This window comes from Sorex fumeus, unplaced genomic scaffold, assembly GCF_029834395.1.
Source record: "Sorex fumeus unplaced genomic scaffold, SorFum_2.1 ptg000003l, whole genome shotgun sequence".
Classification (NCBI taxonomy): Eukaryota; Metazoa; Chordata; class Mammalia; order Eulipotyphla; family Soricidae; genus Sorex; species Sorex fumeus.
This window is the reverse complement of record NW_026606060.1, coordinates 62,100,623-62,119,329: the sequence shown is the minus strand read 5'-3', so window position 1 is coordinate 62,119,329 and position 18,707 is coordinate 62,100,623. Positions and strand designations below refer to the sequence as shown.

Here is an 18,707-nt window from a genome sequence, read left to right as displayed (position 1 = left end):
ACTGCCTTGTGAGAAAGACATTTGTTGATCACAGAATTGCTTTGCCTCCAGTAGGGAACCTTTTCATCCTGCACAGGCAATGTTTTCAGGTATGTTTGGAAGCTTTTGTCACTTGGTTGTATCCACTGGGTTGTGAAAAATCAAGTGATAATATGTCGCATGTAAGAATCTCCAAGCTTCTCTTTGGCTAAAAGTGTAAAAAGAAAAAGAAAGGATGATTTCTTTCATGTGACAGCTGTGCTGGGGCAGTGGCTTTCTCACCAGCCTCTCTCCCTGTCAGGGTGTGTGTGTGGTGGTGGTGAGGGAATGGGGGTGTTGTCTCTTTAAGGTCCCTAATGAGTGTTGGAATCATTGAGCCATGCTGTTCGGGATCCCCAGACATGTCTTACCACCTAAAGACCAGGACCAGGCTGGCTGCCACAAACGTGTAGTTCTTGTGTCCAGAACAGGAGCAAGTGCTGGTTATGGCCTGGAATGGATGCGCAAGTAATCCCTATCATAAACTCTATTATTTTTACCTGTGCTCTCAACTCTGTGCTCTTCTGAACTCCATGGTCCTAGGAGGTTTCTCTTCTCATGTTGATGTCCAGGACTATGGACCCTGGTCATAAACATCACTTTATCAGAAGGAGGAAGCATTCCCTAAGGGTAAAGAGACTCAACCTTGGCTTTTTCCTTCCCCATAGCACAAGGGAAACGGTAAATCATTGAGAAGCACACTCCACTCCACTGTGGCCAGTCAACTGGTTGGCAGCTTTCATTGTTGAGTCCATGGTCCTTTGGACCCCAGCTGGATAGGGCTCAACCTGTATTATTTTCAATAGTAGTACCCCTGATGCCCCAGTAATTTCACCAATGTACAATAATATGTGCCTGACCTAAGAAATCACTAATCAGTTTTCTTTAAAAAACCCAGTTCCTTGTCCTCATACTTTGAGGCACTAGTGTAGAGGATTAAAAATAATAATAATAAATGTTCCCTTAAGAAAGAAAAGGTTAGCTCCTGTGATCCTGACACAGAGGTGTTATATCACAGAGGGGAGGCAAGTGGGCTAGTATCTACCAGGAAATTGTGGAAGAGGGCGCTGGTTTCTTAATCTGTAAAGTGAAGAAGATAATGCAGGGTAAATCTTAACAAGGGAACAATTGGCAATGGTTCAGAGCAAAATATTTAGGGGCAAGAGAGAGTACAGTGGGTGGGGTGCTTGTCTCCCATTAAGCTGACCACCTTATATTATTCAATTGCTGCCACCTTATATTATCCCTTAAGAATGAATACCATGAAGAATGATCCCTTTATTTTTTTTTTAATTTTTATTAGTGAAACACTGTGAGGTGCAGTTGTAGACTTAAAAATTTTTGTGCTTGGGTTTCAGTTATACAATGATTGAGTACCATCCTTCCACCAGTGCCCATTCCCCACCTCCAATGCTCCCAGCATCCCTCCCACCCACCCCACCCCTGTGCAGGGCATTCCCTTTTGTTCTCTCTCTCCTTTTGGGTGCTGTGGTTTGCAAAAGAGGCTTCGAGTGGCCTTCATGTTCGGTCTACTCATACTTTCAGCATGCATCTCTCATCCTGGGAGGATCCTCCCAACACCCTTTACTTGGTGTTCCCCTCTCTATCTGAGCTGCCTTCTCCCCCAGAATATGCGGCTGGCCTCCAAGGATCCCTTGATTTCTAAACACAGAACCAGGAGCAATCCCTGGGCATTGCTGGATATGTCTCAGAAACAACCAACCAAAAAAGGGAAGGGGAAGGGGGGGGAGGGGGGGTAAAAGTGTTTAGATGTTACAGAGGGCCACTGTATGCAGAGCATGATAGTAGTGTTCTTCGGAAAAGAGGAAAAACATTCTATAGGACTGTGAAATAAAGCATAATTTAATCATCTATGCTCCCGCACAAGAGTCATTCTTATTTTGTTATGTTTTGCGGCAACACCAGTTGTGCTCAAAGATCACTCCTGACAGCCCTTGAAGGATCATATGGGATTGCAGGGATCAAACCCAGGTTGGCCACGTGTAAGGCAAACGTCCTCCCCGCTGTACTATTGCATCAGCCCTACATACAAGTCATTCTAACTGGTAACTGAGAAATAGTTTGAGCCTTACTTTAACTTGCATAATTTATTTACCATAACAGCAGACAACGTTTCAGTGTGCTATTAATTTAACATTTATATCCTTATCAAAAATAGACAACCCAATCTTCTTCCTGATACCATTTTTTCCTGATACCTGAATACCAGCTTCAGGCCAGATCAGTGTGAAAACATCACCTTACAGGTAGGCAGGAAGGTAGATGGATAGATGGATGGTATTTGGAATTTTATATTCTGATTGAATGATATTCTTCTACAATGGAGATGTTCAAAGGTTCATGGTATAAAAAATGTGTGTGTGTCTGTTTTTTCTGTCTGTCTCTCTGTATATGTATAATTTTTTTTTTGACAGTAAAGCCTGACCTCACCTGGCCTTAGGCCATTAAGAAAATCTTTATCCCACTTTGGGTGATTTTCATGTGTTGCTATGGAAATATTAGCAAGTTTGATGTTCGGACACAGCTTTAGGCTCTGCAGTAGCCCCAAGGACTCCAGATAAGGATTCTATAGAGCTCTGTTGATTTTTCTTTAGAGTCTAGGAGATAGTTTTACTAAGAAAGGCATTAAATGCATTTTCAGTTTAAAAGGATCAAAGTTTAAAGGCATTCTGTGAAAAACCAAATAATGAATATGAGCCTTTGTATTCTGTTGGTTCAAACTCTCCTTACTGTACTTGTTCTGATGTGTTTTTATTTTCTTTTCTCCCCATACTGTCACTCTTGTAGGACGAGTCTTCCATGTTCTTCCAGTTTGGCCCCTCCATTGAACAGCAAGCGTCTGTCATGCTCAATATCATGGAAGAGTATGACTGGTACATCTTTTCCATCGTCACCACCTACTTCCCCGGCTACCAGGACTTTGTCAACAAGATCCGTAGCACCATCGAGAATAGCTTTGTGGGTTGGGAGCTGGAGGAAGTCCTCCTGCTGGACATGTCCTTGGATGATGGAGACTCGAAGATCCAGAATCAGCTCAAGAAACTGCAAAGCCCCATCATTCTCCTTTACTGTACCAAGGAGGAGGCCACCTACATCTTTGAGGTGGCCAACTCCGTCGGGCTGACAGGCTATGGCTACACGTGGATCGTGCCCAGTCTGGTGGCAGGAGATACAGACACTGTGCCCTCCGAGTTCCCCACGGGGCTCATCTCTGTGTCCTATGACGAATGGGACTATGGTCTCTCTGCCAGGGTGCGGGATGGGATCGCCATCATTACCAGTGCAGCCTCAGACATGCTGTCTGAGCACAGCTTCATCCCTGAACCCAAGAGTAGCTGCTACAACACCCATGAGAAGCGAATCTACCAGTCCAACATGCTGAATCGGTGAGTGCACAGCTTGAAAGTCTGGGTGGCAGTTCCAGAAACTGTGGAACGAGTGGGTCAGGATGCTAGTGTGATGAGGGCTGTTCTCTAGGATATCAGGAACCACGAAGGGGATTTCAGATCCAGCGCTCATTGTATCTTGTGCTGAGAACTAAGGAGAAACTCTTATCCTGAGGTGCAATTCCCAAGCACCAGTTGGACTTAGCAGTATTGAATGCCATAAAGGCCACCCTGGATGTGATCATAGAAGTCCAGGGCTATTCCTAGTATTGTTGGGATTTGGTCAGGGTGGAGATTAAAGTCAGGGAACTTGCACATGCAAGGCCCCACCCTTCCGTCTCCTTGAACACTGAGTACAAGAGTTGTTCTAAGTGTCTTGCATATTTGGCTTCATTTAATCCTTAAAGCAACTACTTGGACAGGCAGGGTTTTCAAATGGTTTGCATTTGACAGTGCAAGGGAATAAGGCTTGTTCATGAAACTGTCTAAAGTCTCTGCCGGAAGAGAGATTCAGTCTAGAGTTATACCCAGACTTCTTTATGGCCTCTGTCTTGGATAACTCTGAAGACTCTTTGGACATCTGGGTGATCAGCCCCATTGTTTCCTGGGAGGCTGTTGTATGAAGTGAAGTGGAGAGTTGGATGCTTGGTCTGCAGTTATGGGAAGAGTTTCCCCATGGAGGACTTGCCTTTGCTTCTCTTCCCTCTACCTTTAAGAAGGAAAGTGCTGCTGGAGAAGTCTGGTGCATGATTGATTCCACTCTGGCTAATTCAGTTAGAAGAAGGTGAAGGTGCACTTCTGCCCAGATCTTGCCACCCACCCCAGCTGGGATGGGTATAGTGTTACTGTGAAGGGTGGGTAGATGATTCTCTGCCATGCTTTTGGGGGCTGCTTTTTTTTGTTGTTGTTGTTTGTTTGTTTGTTATAGTAATCAATCTAGAACGAATCATTTTTTTCTTTTTAGCACAGCGGGTAGGGCGTTCGCCTTACAAGCGGCCAACATGGCCGACCTGAGTTCGATTCCTCCGCCCCTCTCGGAGAGCCCGGCAGCTACCGAGAGTATTCGATATGCCAGACACAGTAACAACAAAGTCTCCAATGGAGACGTTACTGGGCCCGCTCGAGCAAATCGACGATCAACGGGAGGGCCTTTACCTTTACTAAGGAAATTAAAACAAGTAAACAAACTCCTGTAAATTTGCCTTCAGCTCATAAGAAGCATGACTTAACACCTAAAGGGAATGTAGGTACAGGATATCTTAATACCAAAGGGTAAAGTAGAAAATCTTACTTACTATAAGAGGCAGTTATTTCTGTTCTGTATACTTAACCATTACCTTTTCTTTTCTCTTCTTTTTTTTTCTGTCACAAACCAGTGCTACAGTTCAGCTCTATGAAGTCACCTCTTAAAACCATGCTAGCTCACTCTCTCAGTATCTTGAAGATCAGGAAAACATTGCAACTTAGAGAAATTCATGGAATTATTGTTCATATAACATGGTGACATGGGAGCATTCTAAAATTTCTAACAATGCGGTAGTGCACAGAGAAGAAATTAATGCTTTCCTTTGATCCAACTGCTCAGGGGTATAGTGGAGTGAAGCTGTGAACAGCTTGTTTGCTCTCTGCTAGTTTCCATACAGAGGATCATAGTTATGCACAAAGTTTGATAACTGGACTTCCCCTAACTCCCTGAGCAGTTTGAGACATCCATTTTCAAATCTCTTATGAGCTGCATCAGACACATACTCAGAAAAATGTAAGAAACACTCAAGGGCTGAGCGTTTAAGAAGTAGCACAGAAAGCCGAGTCCTTTGGAAACATAGGCCTGCAGTGAGTGGAGTTTGACTCTGCTTCCTGCTTGCCATTTCTCATTTTTATCTGGTTATCTCCTGGCAGGAGTTGAACTGTAGACTCTCCACCAAGCCCCTAATGCAGAGTTGAAACTAAAACAGGTCCATAAAATGAAAGTTTAAAGAACCAAAGAAATGTAGCATTATGGTTTTCAATACAGATGCTGAAAGGTTATCATGTATATCCCTGTACCTCCTTTCAGTGCTCAGTTCTTGTCCAGAGTGGTCATTTCCAATTATCATTGTCATAGAGAACTCTCCTCTATCTTAACTACCCTCCCTCCCCACACACACCCCTTGTGGTAATTTCAACCATTGACCAGTCCTTCTGGTCCATTTTCCCTGGCCTTGGATATTACGAATAACACAGCCATAAGGCATTTTTGCCTTGCACGTGGCTGGCCCTGCCAAGCCGGGTTCAATTCTTCTGCCCCTCTCGAAGAGTCCGGCAAGCTATTGAGAGTATCTTGCCCGCACTGCAAAGCCTGGCAAGCTCCCCATGACGTATTCAGTATGCCAAACACAGTAACAACAAGTCTCACAATGGAGACGTTACTGGCCTGGTCGAGCAACTCGATGAACAACGGGAGGTCAGTGCTATACAGTGCTCTATCTCCGAGATTCAATTTAAAAAAATAAAAATAAATAAATAAAAAGGAAAGGAAAGGAAGCAGTCAAATAGCACAGAGCTTTGAGGCACTTTCCTTAAATGTGGCTGAGCCTGGCTTGGTCCCCAGCATGGCGTGGACCTCTGAGAACCACTAGATGTGAGTTCTGAGCACAGAATGACTGTCCGTGTCCCTGGTTACCACATCTAGCTTGCTTCTGCCTGGCTAGGGTTCCCTCCCAGCCCTTGGCTGCTTGAGACATTCTTCTTTCTTTACATCTCAAATGCTGGTGCCTCTCAGTGTCCTCTTCTTAGTCCTCTTCTTTTCTTCTCCATGACCAGGGACACTGTTCTTGTCTGGAGGGTCCCTCCAGCTGACGTGTCTAGCTCTGAACCTGGTGGTTATAATCTTTTGAATGCTGGGTAGTCTCCAGCCCAGCTCTGTGCATGGTGGTGCTGCTGTCTCTGCTCCCAGCACCCTCCCACCTGTACCAGCTGTTACCCGGGGACCCCAAGGGAAAATGTCTCAGGAGTTTGGACCTCTCCCCCTGGGGTCTCCTGGCTCATGGCATTCCTGTGGGTGCTTTTACCTCTTTATCACCCTTTCTCTAGCCCAGTCTTTCTTTTTTTTCTAGCACCTCTTATAGCTCCCCCCTATCAGTTCTGCCTCCTTTCAATCTGCAAGGCAGTCACACATCTGAAATGAAAACGTGATCTCACCACTCTCCTGCTAATACCTCTCAGTGACTCTAACAAAGTTGTGTCTCTCGGGTCAGAAAAGTAGTACAGTGGGCAGGGTGTTTGCTTTTCATAAAACCAATCCAGGCTCAGTTCCTGGCACCCCAAAGCTCCTCCAGAAGGGATCTCTGAGCACAAAGCCAGGAGTAAGCCCTGAGCACCACCAGTGCTGGTCTCTACCAAACACCAATCACAATAAACATAACACCCAAAGTTGTGTCTCCTTCATAAGGCTCTCCAGCTTGTCCCCTGCCTTCCCTCTCTCTTGCAATGAATACCGCATCCCTGCAACACTGAACTGATTCTGGCTCTTCAGAGGCACCATTTAATTCTTTCCTCTGCCTTGTTCAGATTCCTCGCCTGCTATTCTACCAGACACCCATGCAAACTCTCTATCTTATTTTGTCTTTCTCCTTTGACTTGAGTTATGGCTTGATTTCCTGCAGGAGAGGTGTCCCTGAGCAGGGATCCCCATTATCCTGCTGTCCATCTGATAGGCTGGTCCTTTTTCAGTAGAACCCCTCAGAATATCTCAGACTCTTGTCATTAAGTGCAGGGTTATCTCTTGTCTGAATCAATCCGTGGGAGCCAGTGGAGAGACAGCCTACAAGACACTGGACCACCCCCCAGAGCAAAGGTCAGAGCAACCCCACGACCGACCCTGCAGATCTATGGCTTACTTCCCCTGAAGCCACGCATACAGATTTCCTTTAAAATCTTTGTCTTGGGGACCGAAGAGATAATTCCATGGGTCAGGCACTTGCCTTGCATGTAGTAGACTGGGGTTTGATCCCTAGCACCACTTATGATCCCCTGAGAACCCCTCAGCCACAGAGCCAGAAGTAAGCCTATGCATAGCCAGGTATGACCCCAAAGTCAAATAAAATAAAATAAAAATGTTCCCTTTAGGCGGTACTATGCATTCATGACTTTCCCATTGTTTGGGGCTAAGTACAGCAACTTCACAAAGTGCTCGGTCCTACAAGCCAAAGTCCACAATGAAGGACTTCGGAGACTAAAACATCTGCTGACAGAACAATGAAATCAAGTGATTGTTCCCTTAGAACCTAGCCACAGCCGGGCAATGCTTGCCTTTCTCTGAAATGTCCTCCACACAAACAGGGACCTGCCAGGAAGGTCCATTCACTCTCACCCTTCCATTCACTCTCCATTAGAATGCAACATCATGACATTTGCTCTCTGAACACTGTCCCTTCACAGTTACCATTGGTTCTGGCCTCTGTTACTATCCCCGGTGGTATCTTAGGAGGGTCACCACCCCATTCTCTAGACACCTTCCCTAAGGAAGAGCTTCGGGTCATGCTGGCCGCACATGCCCACCTACATCTCAGGTGCTGCCCTTCTGAAATAAATCCAGATTCCACAGTGTAGATCATTCACAGTGTTCTTTATCAGAAAGAGCGAGTAAGACAGACCCACAGACACAGAAAGAAATAGAGACAGAGTGTGCTTCCCAGAGCCCTGCCTGAAAGGCGCTTCCCCTAGCCCTGAGCCTCTCTACTACCTTCTCTCCCGCCTTTTCAGCATCTGCCGGAAGTCTTCAGGAGGGTAGTTATGCCTCCATCCTCCGCTCATCTCCACTTCTTCCTCCTTCCCTCCCCTGCTCTCAACCATGGCATCTCGTAGTTCTGAAATTCAGTCCCTCACCTCTCTTGGGAATATTTTCTTGTGTATTTCTCACAGAAGGGGTTTGGACTGGCTCATAAGGATGGCAAGGGGCTCTCAGCAGAGTCTAGACCCCCATCGGGGGCCCAGAGCGCTGGCCCATGGCCTTAGATTAGCCCCCTCCCCCTGCTCTCCCCTCCAGCAACTGTGTTGCTCTTAAATAATAAACCAAGTCTGGGCCCCACTGGCCATAGCAGGAGATTGTGGCAGATCAAGTTGTTGCAGATGGTGGGGGTTTGGTGAGGAAGACCTTGCGGCTGGACCGGCACTCAGCTACCTCAGTGGCGCAGCAGCAGCAGCAGCAGGAATCCGGGGTGAGCAGCCCTTGGGTAGCAGGAACAAAGAATCAGGCCGATTGAAGCTTCCTCCTTCTGAGTCTCCTGGGCCCTTCCTGTTTGGTGGCCTCTGGACAGGCATCAGGGAAGGTCTCTGAGCTCTGGATGCCTGCAGGAGAGTCCTAAGGCCAGATTTCAGGAAGAGGAACTGGAAGGTCTGTGGTGTCCCCCTGGAGCAAAAAGAGATGGAGATGTCATGAGGTCCCCTTGGAAAGGGGAATGGACCTTCATTAGTTGGAGCCCCTGGCAAACTGGGGGTGGGTGGGGGAAGTGTGTTTTTATCTGCTATCAAGCTGAGTTTCTTACCAACAACATTGTAACTCCTCAGAATTTGGAGTGTGCTCGATTGCTAGCTCGAGTCTCCAAGCAGCAGAACAGGCTTCCAGGGGTCCAGGGGCACTGCTTAGGGGGCCCAGAGGCCTGGCGGTGTGGGTCAGGTCAGTGTCCCAAGGCCTGGTGATGTGATCCTGTTTAGCCCAGCAGTTCTGGGTCCATCAGGCTACAGCGTGGTGGTCTGTGGGGTGCAGAGTGATGCTATGGGGTGGCGGCGGAAGCAGTACCGGGGGTTGAAGTTGGAGCCTAATGACTATAGGGCATAAACTTCAATGCCGTAAAAATAACCCTTTGACTGAAAGGAATCGCTCTGGATGGGAGATGGATGCTGGAAGTGGGTAAAGGACCAAACATGATGGCCTCTCAGTATTTGTCTTGCAAAGCGTAATGCCCAAAAGAAGAGAGAGAGAGTGTGTGAGAGAGAGAGAGAGAGAGAGAGAGAGAGAGACAGACAGACAGAGACAGAGAGACAGAAACAGAGACAGAGACAGAGACAGAGACAGAGACAGACAGAGAAGAAAGAAAAGAAAGTGCATGCCATAGAGGCAGGTGGGGTGGGGGAGGGGATTGGTGGGAGCTATATGGGACATTGGTGTCAGGAAATGTACAACTGATGGAGGGAGATGGATGTTGGAACACTCTATGACTGAAAGCTGGTCATGAATCATGAAAAGCTGCGTAACTGCATCACACAGTGAGTCAACTGAAACTAAAACAAATAATAGCCCTTTGAGGGGCGGGACATAGTGCAGGGTGCTTGCTTTGCACCCTGCAGACAGATTCAATTCCCCAGCACTGCACTACAGCAGGCGCCACCAGGGGGCACTTTGGAGCACTGAGTACCAGAACACTGTCAGGTAGGCTCCACCCCCTGCTTCCTGGCAAAACATTTTATCAAGGTTGTAAGAAAAATACAGAAACTCATTCAAATTTGAATTGAATTGCAGATAAACAATGGATAATTTTTTTTAAAGCTAAGTCTGTCCCAGGAGCCGCCTGGAACATTACTGATACTAAACATAAGTAGTTGTTTATCTGCAATCCCAATTTAGCAGAGCTCTTTATTATTATTTGCTACATCTGACAACTCTGCATTGCCCGCTAATCAGAATTAATTTTCTCTTGGAAATGTGTAGCACTCATTTCTACCTTATTGGAAACTATAAATACAGGCCGTTCTCCGCTGCAGCCTTCTCAGACGTGCAAGAGATTTGAGTATCCCAGAAACTTGTTTTGCCCGAAGGAGCAGGAGTATTTCTTAGGCCTGAAATGATCCAAGTGAAGGATTTTCTTGGTACCCAAGTGAAATCTGAGCAAGTGTGGTTATTGGATGACCTGGAAGTATTTAGGAAGCGAATTGTCTCCCTGAACTGGAGACATAGCTCTCAGCCCTTTGTAGGCACCTGCACTGTGTATTTTTTCCTTCACTACTTCCAAGGGGATGCAGTTCCGGGTGAGTCTCCTTTGGAGGGTGCTCTCAGCACCCATAATCTGTTTCTGTCACTCAGATGATGGCTGGGTTATTGCCCCCTTCTCCCCCGCTTCTCTCCTGTCTGAGGAACTGAGGTTTCTGCTCTTCATGAAGCAACTTATCGGTCTGGATGGAGGGAGGTGGGTACTGTGGCTGCAGTAGAGAGAGCGCTCATAGGACTTTCACTCATGGAGCAGCCCCCAGACTTCGATTTTCTTTCCCCACGCTTCCTTAATTAACCACCTATCTTTTCCATCCTGCTCAAAGTTGCCACCTCAAAGCGTGGCATTCTTTCACAGCTCCACATTGGGGAGCTTTGGGAAAGTGAAGAAAGCTGCTTATGTTAAGTTTTTATTATTTTTTTGAATTTTGTCATTCTTATTATTTTGGTTTGGGGTCCACACCTGGCAGTGCTCAGGACTTATTTTCAGCTCTGTGCTCAGAAATCACTCCTGACAGGCTCAGGGGACCATCTCAGGGGCTGGGGACGGCTGTGTGATAGGCGAATGCCCTATTTGTTGTACTCTCTCTCGAACCCCAATATTATTCTTTTTAAACAGGATCACCCCTCCCTGTGTATGGGGTGTCCAGTGCCACTCTCTGTGATGCCTGGGATAGAGGGGTGGGACTGAGCGGTTAGGGGAGGAGGTATTGTGTGTGTGCGCGTGTGTGTGCGTGTGCGTGCGTGTGTGTGTGTGCATGCATTTGTGTGCGTGTGTGTGTGTTTATGTGTGTAGGGGGTAACTACAATCATTGTCTGCAGTTCTTGGGGGCCATGTGGTGCTGAGAGGCGAGGGGTTCGGGGGGCTGTGGCAGGCTGGGGGGAGCATGTATTCTCTGGGTTCATGCACGGCTGGGGACTTGTGCCCTAGCACCCGAGCAGGCCCCACACCCACTTCGGTTCTCACTAAAAGCATTGTTGTCAGCAGGCTCTTCTAGAAGTTACCTCTCCAGCGCCTGGAGGTGGGTTTGGCCTCCCCAGAGCCTGTACCTCCCAAGGGCGCCTGCTAGAGTCTCACTGGAGAGCCGAGTGGACCAGCTCAGGAGGCTGGAGTCAGTTTGCTGGTGACACCGGAACCAGGGCTGTGCTGTCACTCCCCATCTCTCAGTTGTCAGTGAATGTTCCTGAGAACCAGCATAGGCATATTTAAAAAAAAAAATTCTTTTAATTGGGATACCCTGGAAACAGACAAAAAAGACAGAGATTTGCATACAGGAAATTGATTTGGGACAAATCCTGAAGGAGACAGCCAGCAAAGCAGACTCAGGCAGAGGGACCATGGTCTGTGATCTGGCCAGAGACCTTCAGCCCTGGGTCCTCATCAAGTGAGGGCTTGGATCCTAGTGCTTCTTGTTGGCCAGTGGATGAATAGCATTCACTGGTAATGGCTCCCCCTGGGGGTGGGATAGTCAAGTGCAGTCAGATGACCCCTTGCCCCTTCGTGGGGGTCACCAGGAAGCCCAGCACTGTCCACCCAGGATGGCCGGAAGAGAGTGGAAGATACTCAGCATCCTCAGGCTTGTTAGGGTTTCAGTCAGCCTGAGAGGGAGTGGGGGAGAGAGTGTGAGATGGCAGGAGGGAGGGAGGGAGGGAGGGAGGGAGAGAGAGAGAGAGAGAGAGAGAGAGAGAGAGAGAGAGAGAGAGAGAGAGAGATGAAAGAGAACTAGATGAATGAGAGGGAGAGAGCTCATGAGCTGAGAGAGGTAGTGATAGAGGGAGGAGAAAGCATGAAAGCATGAGAGGAGAGAGAGGTAAGAAGGGGGAGAGGAGAGGTGAGAGAGATGAAGGCGGGCAGGAGAGAGAAAGTGAGAGTGAGTGCATAGGCAGATTTGTGATCAGTCAAGTGTGAGTTCCAGGTTCTCCACTGTGACTTACTTGCAGATGTCAGAGGTTCCCTTGGTGCCCTCATTGTAAGTGAAAATGTTACCACAAAAGTGCATTTTTCCTGAGCTGGAAGGGTCTCGAGCACTGTACCTTGTTTGCATACAAAAAAAAAAGTCTGCAGGTCCAATTAGAGTTGATTGTCCGGTTTAGTAGTTGGTCCCCCTTCCTCCCTGAATGTCCCTTTACCCACATTACATCACTCATCTCGTCTCAGCACTGCCTGGTCCCCTGGTCCTGTCCCCACTCGCCTCCAGTGTCCGATGACCGGGTCTTGTCCCTGCATCATTGCCCAGGAAATGCTTTCCTGGTGTGGATTGTGTTCCTGAGTCTTTCCTGGTGCACCCTAGCGGTTCCCTAAAGCCTTGTCCTGCCTCTCCATAAGCCTCCAGCCTGCCACTGCATGCTGTGGGTGAGACCCTGTGCTCTCTACCTGTTGCTGGCCCTCACCCAGATGGACCCCAGCAGTCCCTGCTGTTCAGTGGGAGCTGTTCTAGTCTCTGTCACAGTCACGGTGCACGTGTGTTCTCTTGTGCTCGGTATCTGGGCATGTGCTCGAACCCTGCCTGGACATCTGCAGATATGGGGTGGATGGAGAGAGAGAGAGAGAGAGAGAGAGAGAGAGAGAGAGAGAGAGAGAGAGAGAAGGAGCGAGACAGAGACAGGGAGAAGACAGGAAGAGAGAGGGAGAGAGAGAGGGGAGAGAGAGAGAGAGAGAGAGAGAGAGAGCGCTCTTCTCCCCTTCCCCCATCACCTGCCTTATTTTCCTCTGCCACCTTCATCAGACTTTGTTTTGTTTTCAGAAGGCAGCATTGGTAGGGGGGAGAAGGGGTAGGTGTTGAACCACACTTGGTGATGCTCAGGGATAACTCCTGGCTCTGTGCTCAGGGATCATCCTGGAGAGGGTGGAGAGGCAAGAGTAAGATTGGGAGCAGGGGGAGGATGGTGGGGGAAGTTGGGGGCAGGGTGGGTGGGCAGGGGCTAGAGGCAGGGCAGGGAAAATCTGGGTGGGGAAGAAGGTGGTAGAGGCAGATGGCAGGGCAGGAGAGGGGGATGGTGGTTGTGACAGAGAGGGTGGGGCAGGGGGAAGCTGTTTCAGGGTATGGGGGGTGCAGATGGCAGGGCAGGGTCGATGGGGTGTGGAGGAAAGTGGTGGTGGGGGAGGTGGGGGGCAAGGGGAAGATGGCAAGCAGGGGATGGTGGCAGGGGAGGGGTTAAGCTGGCAGGGCAGGGGAGAGTAGGGGGAGCCAGGAGGAGGGAGGAAGCTCCTGCCACTCTCTGGCTCCCATCTTGCGGCTCAGCTTCTTTCCCTTGGGCCTGGCTAGCCCCAGACTGGCCCCTGACCACACTGGGCTGCAGGTCACACATGAAGGAGCCGGTGTGACAGATGAGGGCTCCTGCTGCTGAAATCTGTTCCCTCTTGTCCCGCTTCCAGCCGCAGCAGCCGGCCAGGGGCCGCCTCCTGCCTCCCTGCTGCCTCCCAGCCCATTCTCCCTGGCCATGGTCCTGCCACTGCCCACCCCACCACCACCAGGGCTCTCTCCTGGACCCTCCTTCAGGGGCTTCCATGGGGGGTTGACCCCCCCCCCCACCCGCCCCATCTGCCCCATCTCCCTGCCTCAGCTTTCATTGGCAAGCTCCAAGAGCTTTCTGCCTTTCACTTTCTGTGTTTCTTACTCACCTTTGCAGGCTATTTTTTTTTCTTTTGGGGAGGATTTTTCAAGTGCTCAGAAGGCAGGGATCCAGGGGTCCCTCCCCGCAATTCCTGGTTGGCCTGGTGGTGGTTCAGAGTGAGTCCCGAGGGTAAGGTGCTGCTCCATCCCTGCAGTGCTGTGGACTGCCCAGGTCACCCCGGTGATGCCCTAGGGGACCATGAGGTTCTGGGGATCAAACCTGGGTGCACACATGCCCGAGCTTTGGCTCCCATACTCTCTCTCTCTCTCTCTCTCTCTGGCTGGGGTGTGGCCCCTTACTGCAGGTGCGTGGAACCAATACTATGTAGCATGTATCTGTGTGAAATGGAGGCGGACATCGGCAGAATCAGAAAACATGTTTGTACCTATTATATTCACCCTTCTTCCCCCTCTTTCAAGACCCCTTAGTTGATGCCTGAAAGGAAGGGGCAGAGGATGGACAAGGTGTTGGGGATACAGCCTTTAAAACGCCCTGCCTGAAGTTAGTGTTATGCCCTATCAGTCTATTCCATTTTTAAAGTCTCGATGGATCTAAGATGGTTGCTAAGTAACCTAACACATGTATTGTTTGGATAGACTCAGTGGTGAAGTGGTTCTTATATACTTGTAAGAAATCCATGAATGTCTTGTTTCACTAATGGAGAAAGCAGAAAAGAGGCAGGGAGCCACATTGTGACAATGTCATATTCATTCCGAGTGGGCCTGAGCACAGTTCTCGACAGGAGATCACAGATGGAGTCCAGATGAGCCTCTGTGTCCAAATACATTTACGCGTGACATAAACCCAGCTGATGGAGAGCTGTGTGTCCCCCCATTATTCTGGCCAGTCCCAGGGATAATGTGAGAGTGTCTCACTGAGCCATTACAGCAAAATCATCAAGGCATCTTCTGTTCGGCTGAGACTGATTGTGAGATCAATATAGAAAATTCATACATTTCCTTTCTTTAATTGTCCCAGCAGCATCTCCAGACACTGCCACCCACGCTTCCAGCCCTCCTTGAACGCAGGAATCTTGTTTAGGCAAAAATAACTCAATAGCATGTCATCATAAAATAGTTTGCTATTCTATAGATTTCAATAATATGCCAAGTTTCTCTAATGCCTATGAAGAGGAAAAGGTGTGTGTGTGTGTGTGTGTGTGTGTGTGTGTGTGTGTGTGGTGTGTGTGGTAAGCTATAATTTAAATAATCTCAGTAGACTATCCAGGGGCACATTGCTCTGTTACATCTTTCTGCTCACACATGCTTATGGTTCTTTTGTTGTGGCAAAAGCAAAACTTTGGGGGATAAAGTAAAAAATTATTTATGAATACTCCAGTCACTCTGAATACCCCGCAAGTTTATTGCCAGGCATGAGGAGAAAGACATTTTCCACAGAAGTAGGGTTGGGCAGGTACGCATCAATAAATGTGAGCTGCTAGTTCTTACTCTCTTCTGTAAGAAATGGATGGATTATTTGGGCTCAGGGTGGGTCTTTCTCTGACCGGTTCAGATCCTTTACCTGGAAAGGGACTCCCACTTCCTTTGTATCCCTGTGGTCCTCTCGGAACTGTCATGGTGATGCTTAGGTTGTGTGCCTTCAAGCAGTGTTCTGATTCTTACAAGGGAGGAGCCAGAGCTGTTGGTTTCATGTGGGTGAGAGATTTGGGGATTCATAGAGGGCAAGAGAATTGGGAAGCCCTCAGAAGGCAAGAGAATTGGGGACATGTCTTCTGTGAGCCAACTAGAGGATGAGGAGTTGGAAGCCTAGTGCTTCTTTTCAACCGCAGAGGACTTCTCTGCCCAGAGGGTTATTATCTGTCCCCAGAACTCACATATTCAACAACCTGATACATCTAGATTGTAACTATCCTCCCAAAGCAGAAAAGAGCAAAGAGCTCAGATGAGAGATGTGGAACTTTTACTCTAAAATGAATGGAATTTATTTGAACTCAGAGCTCATTCCCCCTCCCCCACCCTGTTGTATGCGTATTTCTGAGAATCCATGAGGTTGTTGGATTAGATGTGGTACAGAACCTCAGAACCGAGTTTGAACATGGAGGACAAGTGCCTTGGGGTGGAAAAGGAGTTTGAGGGTCCGGCCCCTGCTGTGTTCCTGTGTTCTCAGTCACAGGGTGTGGGTTTCCTCCCCATGTCCAGTTTTAAGGAGCAGATTGAAGTTAGTTATAAAAGGAGGGCAAGTCATTTCCCTTAGGAAAAAAACCGCCCAGGGCCCTCACGTAGCTGCCAGGAAAGCTGTTTGTTTTAGAGCTGGACGATTTTTTGAGCCCAGCCACAGCACTGAGTCTTAATTAGAGATGAGGACAGAAGTCAAGGCCACATTCTTGATAGGCAAGCCCTGAAGTCTGGGAGGTTTATGTCTCACATTGCCAAAGTAACAAAGAAGAAGGAACATGTTGCTATTCAGGTGGTCAGTGGGCATCATTTCTAGAGGGCAGAGTGGTGTGGTGTGAAAGACCTTAGGGGAAAAAAGCAGAAGACCTCAAAAGGGATTCTTGGCTGAGACCATTTGGAACACACTGTTATAAACTCCCCCAGAAAGCATATTCCTTCTCGTTTTAAGCATCCTTATGGAGGAAAGTAGCACAGTCAGCGTTAGGTCATCAATAAGCACTTCAGTTATATTGATGAAGCTTGATTTAGGAAGTCGGAGAATGCTAAAATATCTCCATGGCATTTTTAATTTCAAAACTTTCCCTATAATCAAGAGAAAGCGCTGTATTTGCAAATACCAAGCTTCGGCAGTGGGGGGAATGTACTCTCCAAAGGTGATCAAGTGAATACCATGTGCCAAGTGCTTTAGAGAGTCTTGTTTAATCTTAAAATATGGTACAGGTGCACAATCACCTTCATGGTTCAGAGGAAGAAGCAGAGATCCACAAATGTTAAGACATTTGCTCCTTTACAGACCAAATTAGGATTCCAAGCCTGACTGGCTGAGCTCCAGCTGACCTTTGCCGACGTTGTCCATCCCTCTGAGGAAAAACTCTGTCACTCGCATGGCTGTGATGACAAGGTGTGATGTTGGTATCAGTAGTACATCACTAACTGGGGGATAACATTGGTATCAAGTTTCTTTCCTGGGCCTCTCTGTTGAACTCTGAAGAACAGACCATGAGAGGCAGAGACCACCTAAGAGCCATGCCCAGCACCCACACCACCCAGCTGCCCTTTTCTCACCCAGAAAGTACCAAATCTCTGCTTTGGGAAGGGCCCTGGCTTTCTAATTGGAATGGATGAGTCTGTATCCCAACCCCAGAGACCCTTCGTAGACTCTGTGAAAAACCTCAAAGTCCTGGGACCAAAGCAAGAAGGCACTTCATGTTTTCAGATTAGCAGAGGTGGCCAGAGTTCCCACGCTGAGTCTACTGTCAGAAACAAGCAACAAAACACAGCCGACCTTGGCCCCTGTTAGAATTTACACATGTCCTCCAGGGCCACAGCTCATGTTTGACAGGTCACAGACGTTTGTTTTGGTAGAAGGCCGGGGCTTGTCCAGAGAGTTCGGGAAAGCACAAGCCAGGATGGTTGGGAGTACATGACCCATGCAAGGGGGAGGACTGATACAGTGTCCCGGCACTGGTACTCGACTTGCAGACCCTTCCAGTAAGTTTCTGCCTCCCTGTGATGGCCTGGACCCTGTTTTCAGTGATGGAAGTGCAGCATCCATCCATCCATTCTCTCATTCTCGGAAGGGCTCAGGTGCTCCTAGAAAGTTCTATATTGCTGGCTTAGATTTTGCTTTCTCATAACTCACGCAAAGGGCATGATCTACAAAGGGCTAGTAGAATAAATGACCCCAGCAACACAAGTCAGAATTTCAGAATATTGCTGAAGAGTATCAGGAACTCCAAGTCCTTCTGAGACGTGAGGGATTATTGGGGGGAGAGAAGAGGGAAGTGGAGTCTAGCAAGAAGCACCCCCAGGTGGCTGAGCTGACTTTAGTTTAATTCTTTGACCTCCTTGTCACCTGCCGACTCAAACCCTGGAAAAGAAGATTCTTTTGAAATCCGCCTGAGCCCCTTCCCCCACGTGTATGAAGTTCTCTCTGTGGGCTCCCTCACCCACAAGTTTAAAAATAGGCACCTAGGGTTGCCATGGCTGCGTTCTCCTCCCGAGCCTGCCTTTCTCTTTGATGAGATTTCACTGCCGAACCCCACTGCCCAGGCCCATGCTCAGAGAGGCCTCTAGTGGCCCTGTCCTCAGGGAAGTGCTGCTGGGTCAGCAGGCTCCACAGTTAACCCCTGACAGGCGAGTGGAACCCGGGATCCACATTGTGTTCCTGCTACTCTACAGGTGATGCATTCTTGCCCAGTCTGGCTTCCTTCTGTCCTCAGGGGCACCCGTCGGTTAGTATCTGCCATGTCGTGTAAGCTATGGGGGAATAGTCTTGACTTCTGCCATCTTTGCTAAGGAGGCATGAGGCCTGGATATTGAAGGGGCCGGTCAGCAGGAACACTTTATTTTATTGTTGGTCCAAAGGAAGAAGAGAAAGAAATGCTAACTTCTTGCTGTCTTGTGGTTGGTGTAAGTGATTATAGGGTAGAGTTTGCACTGCCTGACCCCTATCTGCTCCCCCATTATGAGCCCTACCCTTTTTGGTCTTACTGCACAGAAAAACTCTTGCCTTGTGTCCCTAAGACCCTCTGACTTGGACTTTGTAGAATGAGTGAGTGGGAAGAA

At 48.3% G+C, this 18,707-nt stretch overlaps 1 protein-coding gene across 6 annotated transcripts in view; it reads left to right on the top strand.

The window, feature by feature from the left end:
* The window catches only part of GRIN2B (glutamate ionotropic receptor NMDA type subunit 2B), a 456,390-nt gene that overhangs the window by 259,974 nt on the left and 177,709 nt on the right, over positions 1-18,707 (top strand). For 5 of the 6 annotated variants that reach the window (XM_056115816.1, XM_056115817.1, XM_056115829.1 and 2 more), the window contains one exon: positions 2,827-3,425. In XM_056115816.1, coding sequence (XP_055971791.1) covers positions 2,827-3,425 — 599 coding nt within the window. Of the gene's footprint in view, positions 1-2,826; positions 3,430-18,707 lie in introns of those variants that run through there. The other variant, XM_056115847.1, reaches the window with a different exon arrangement.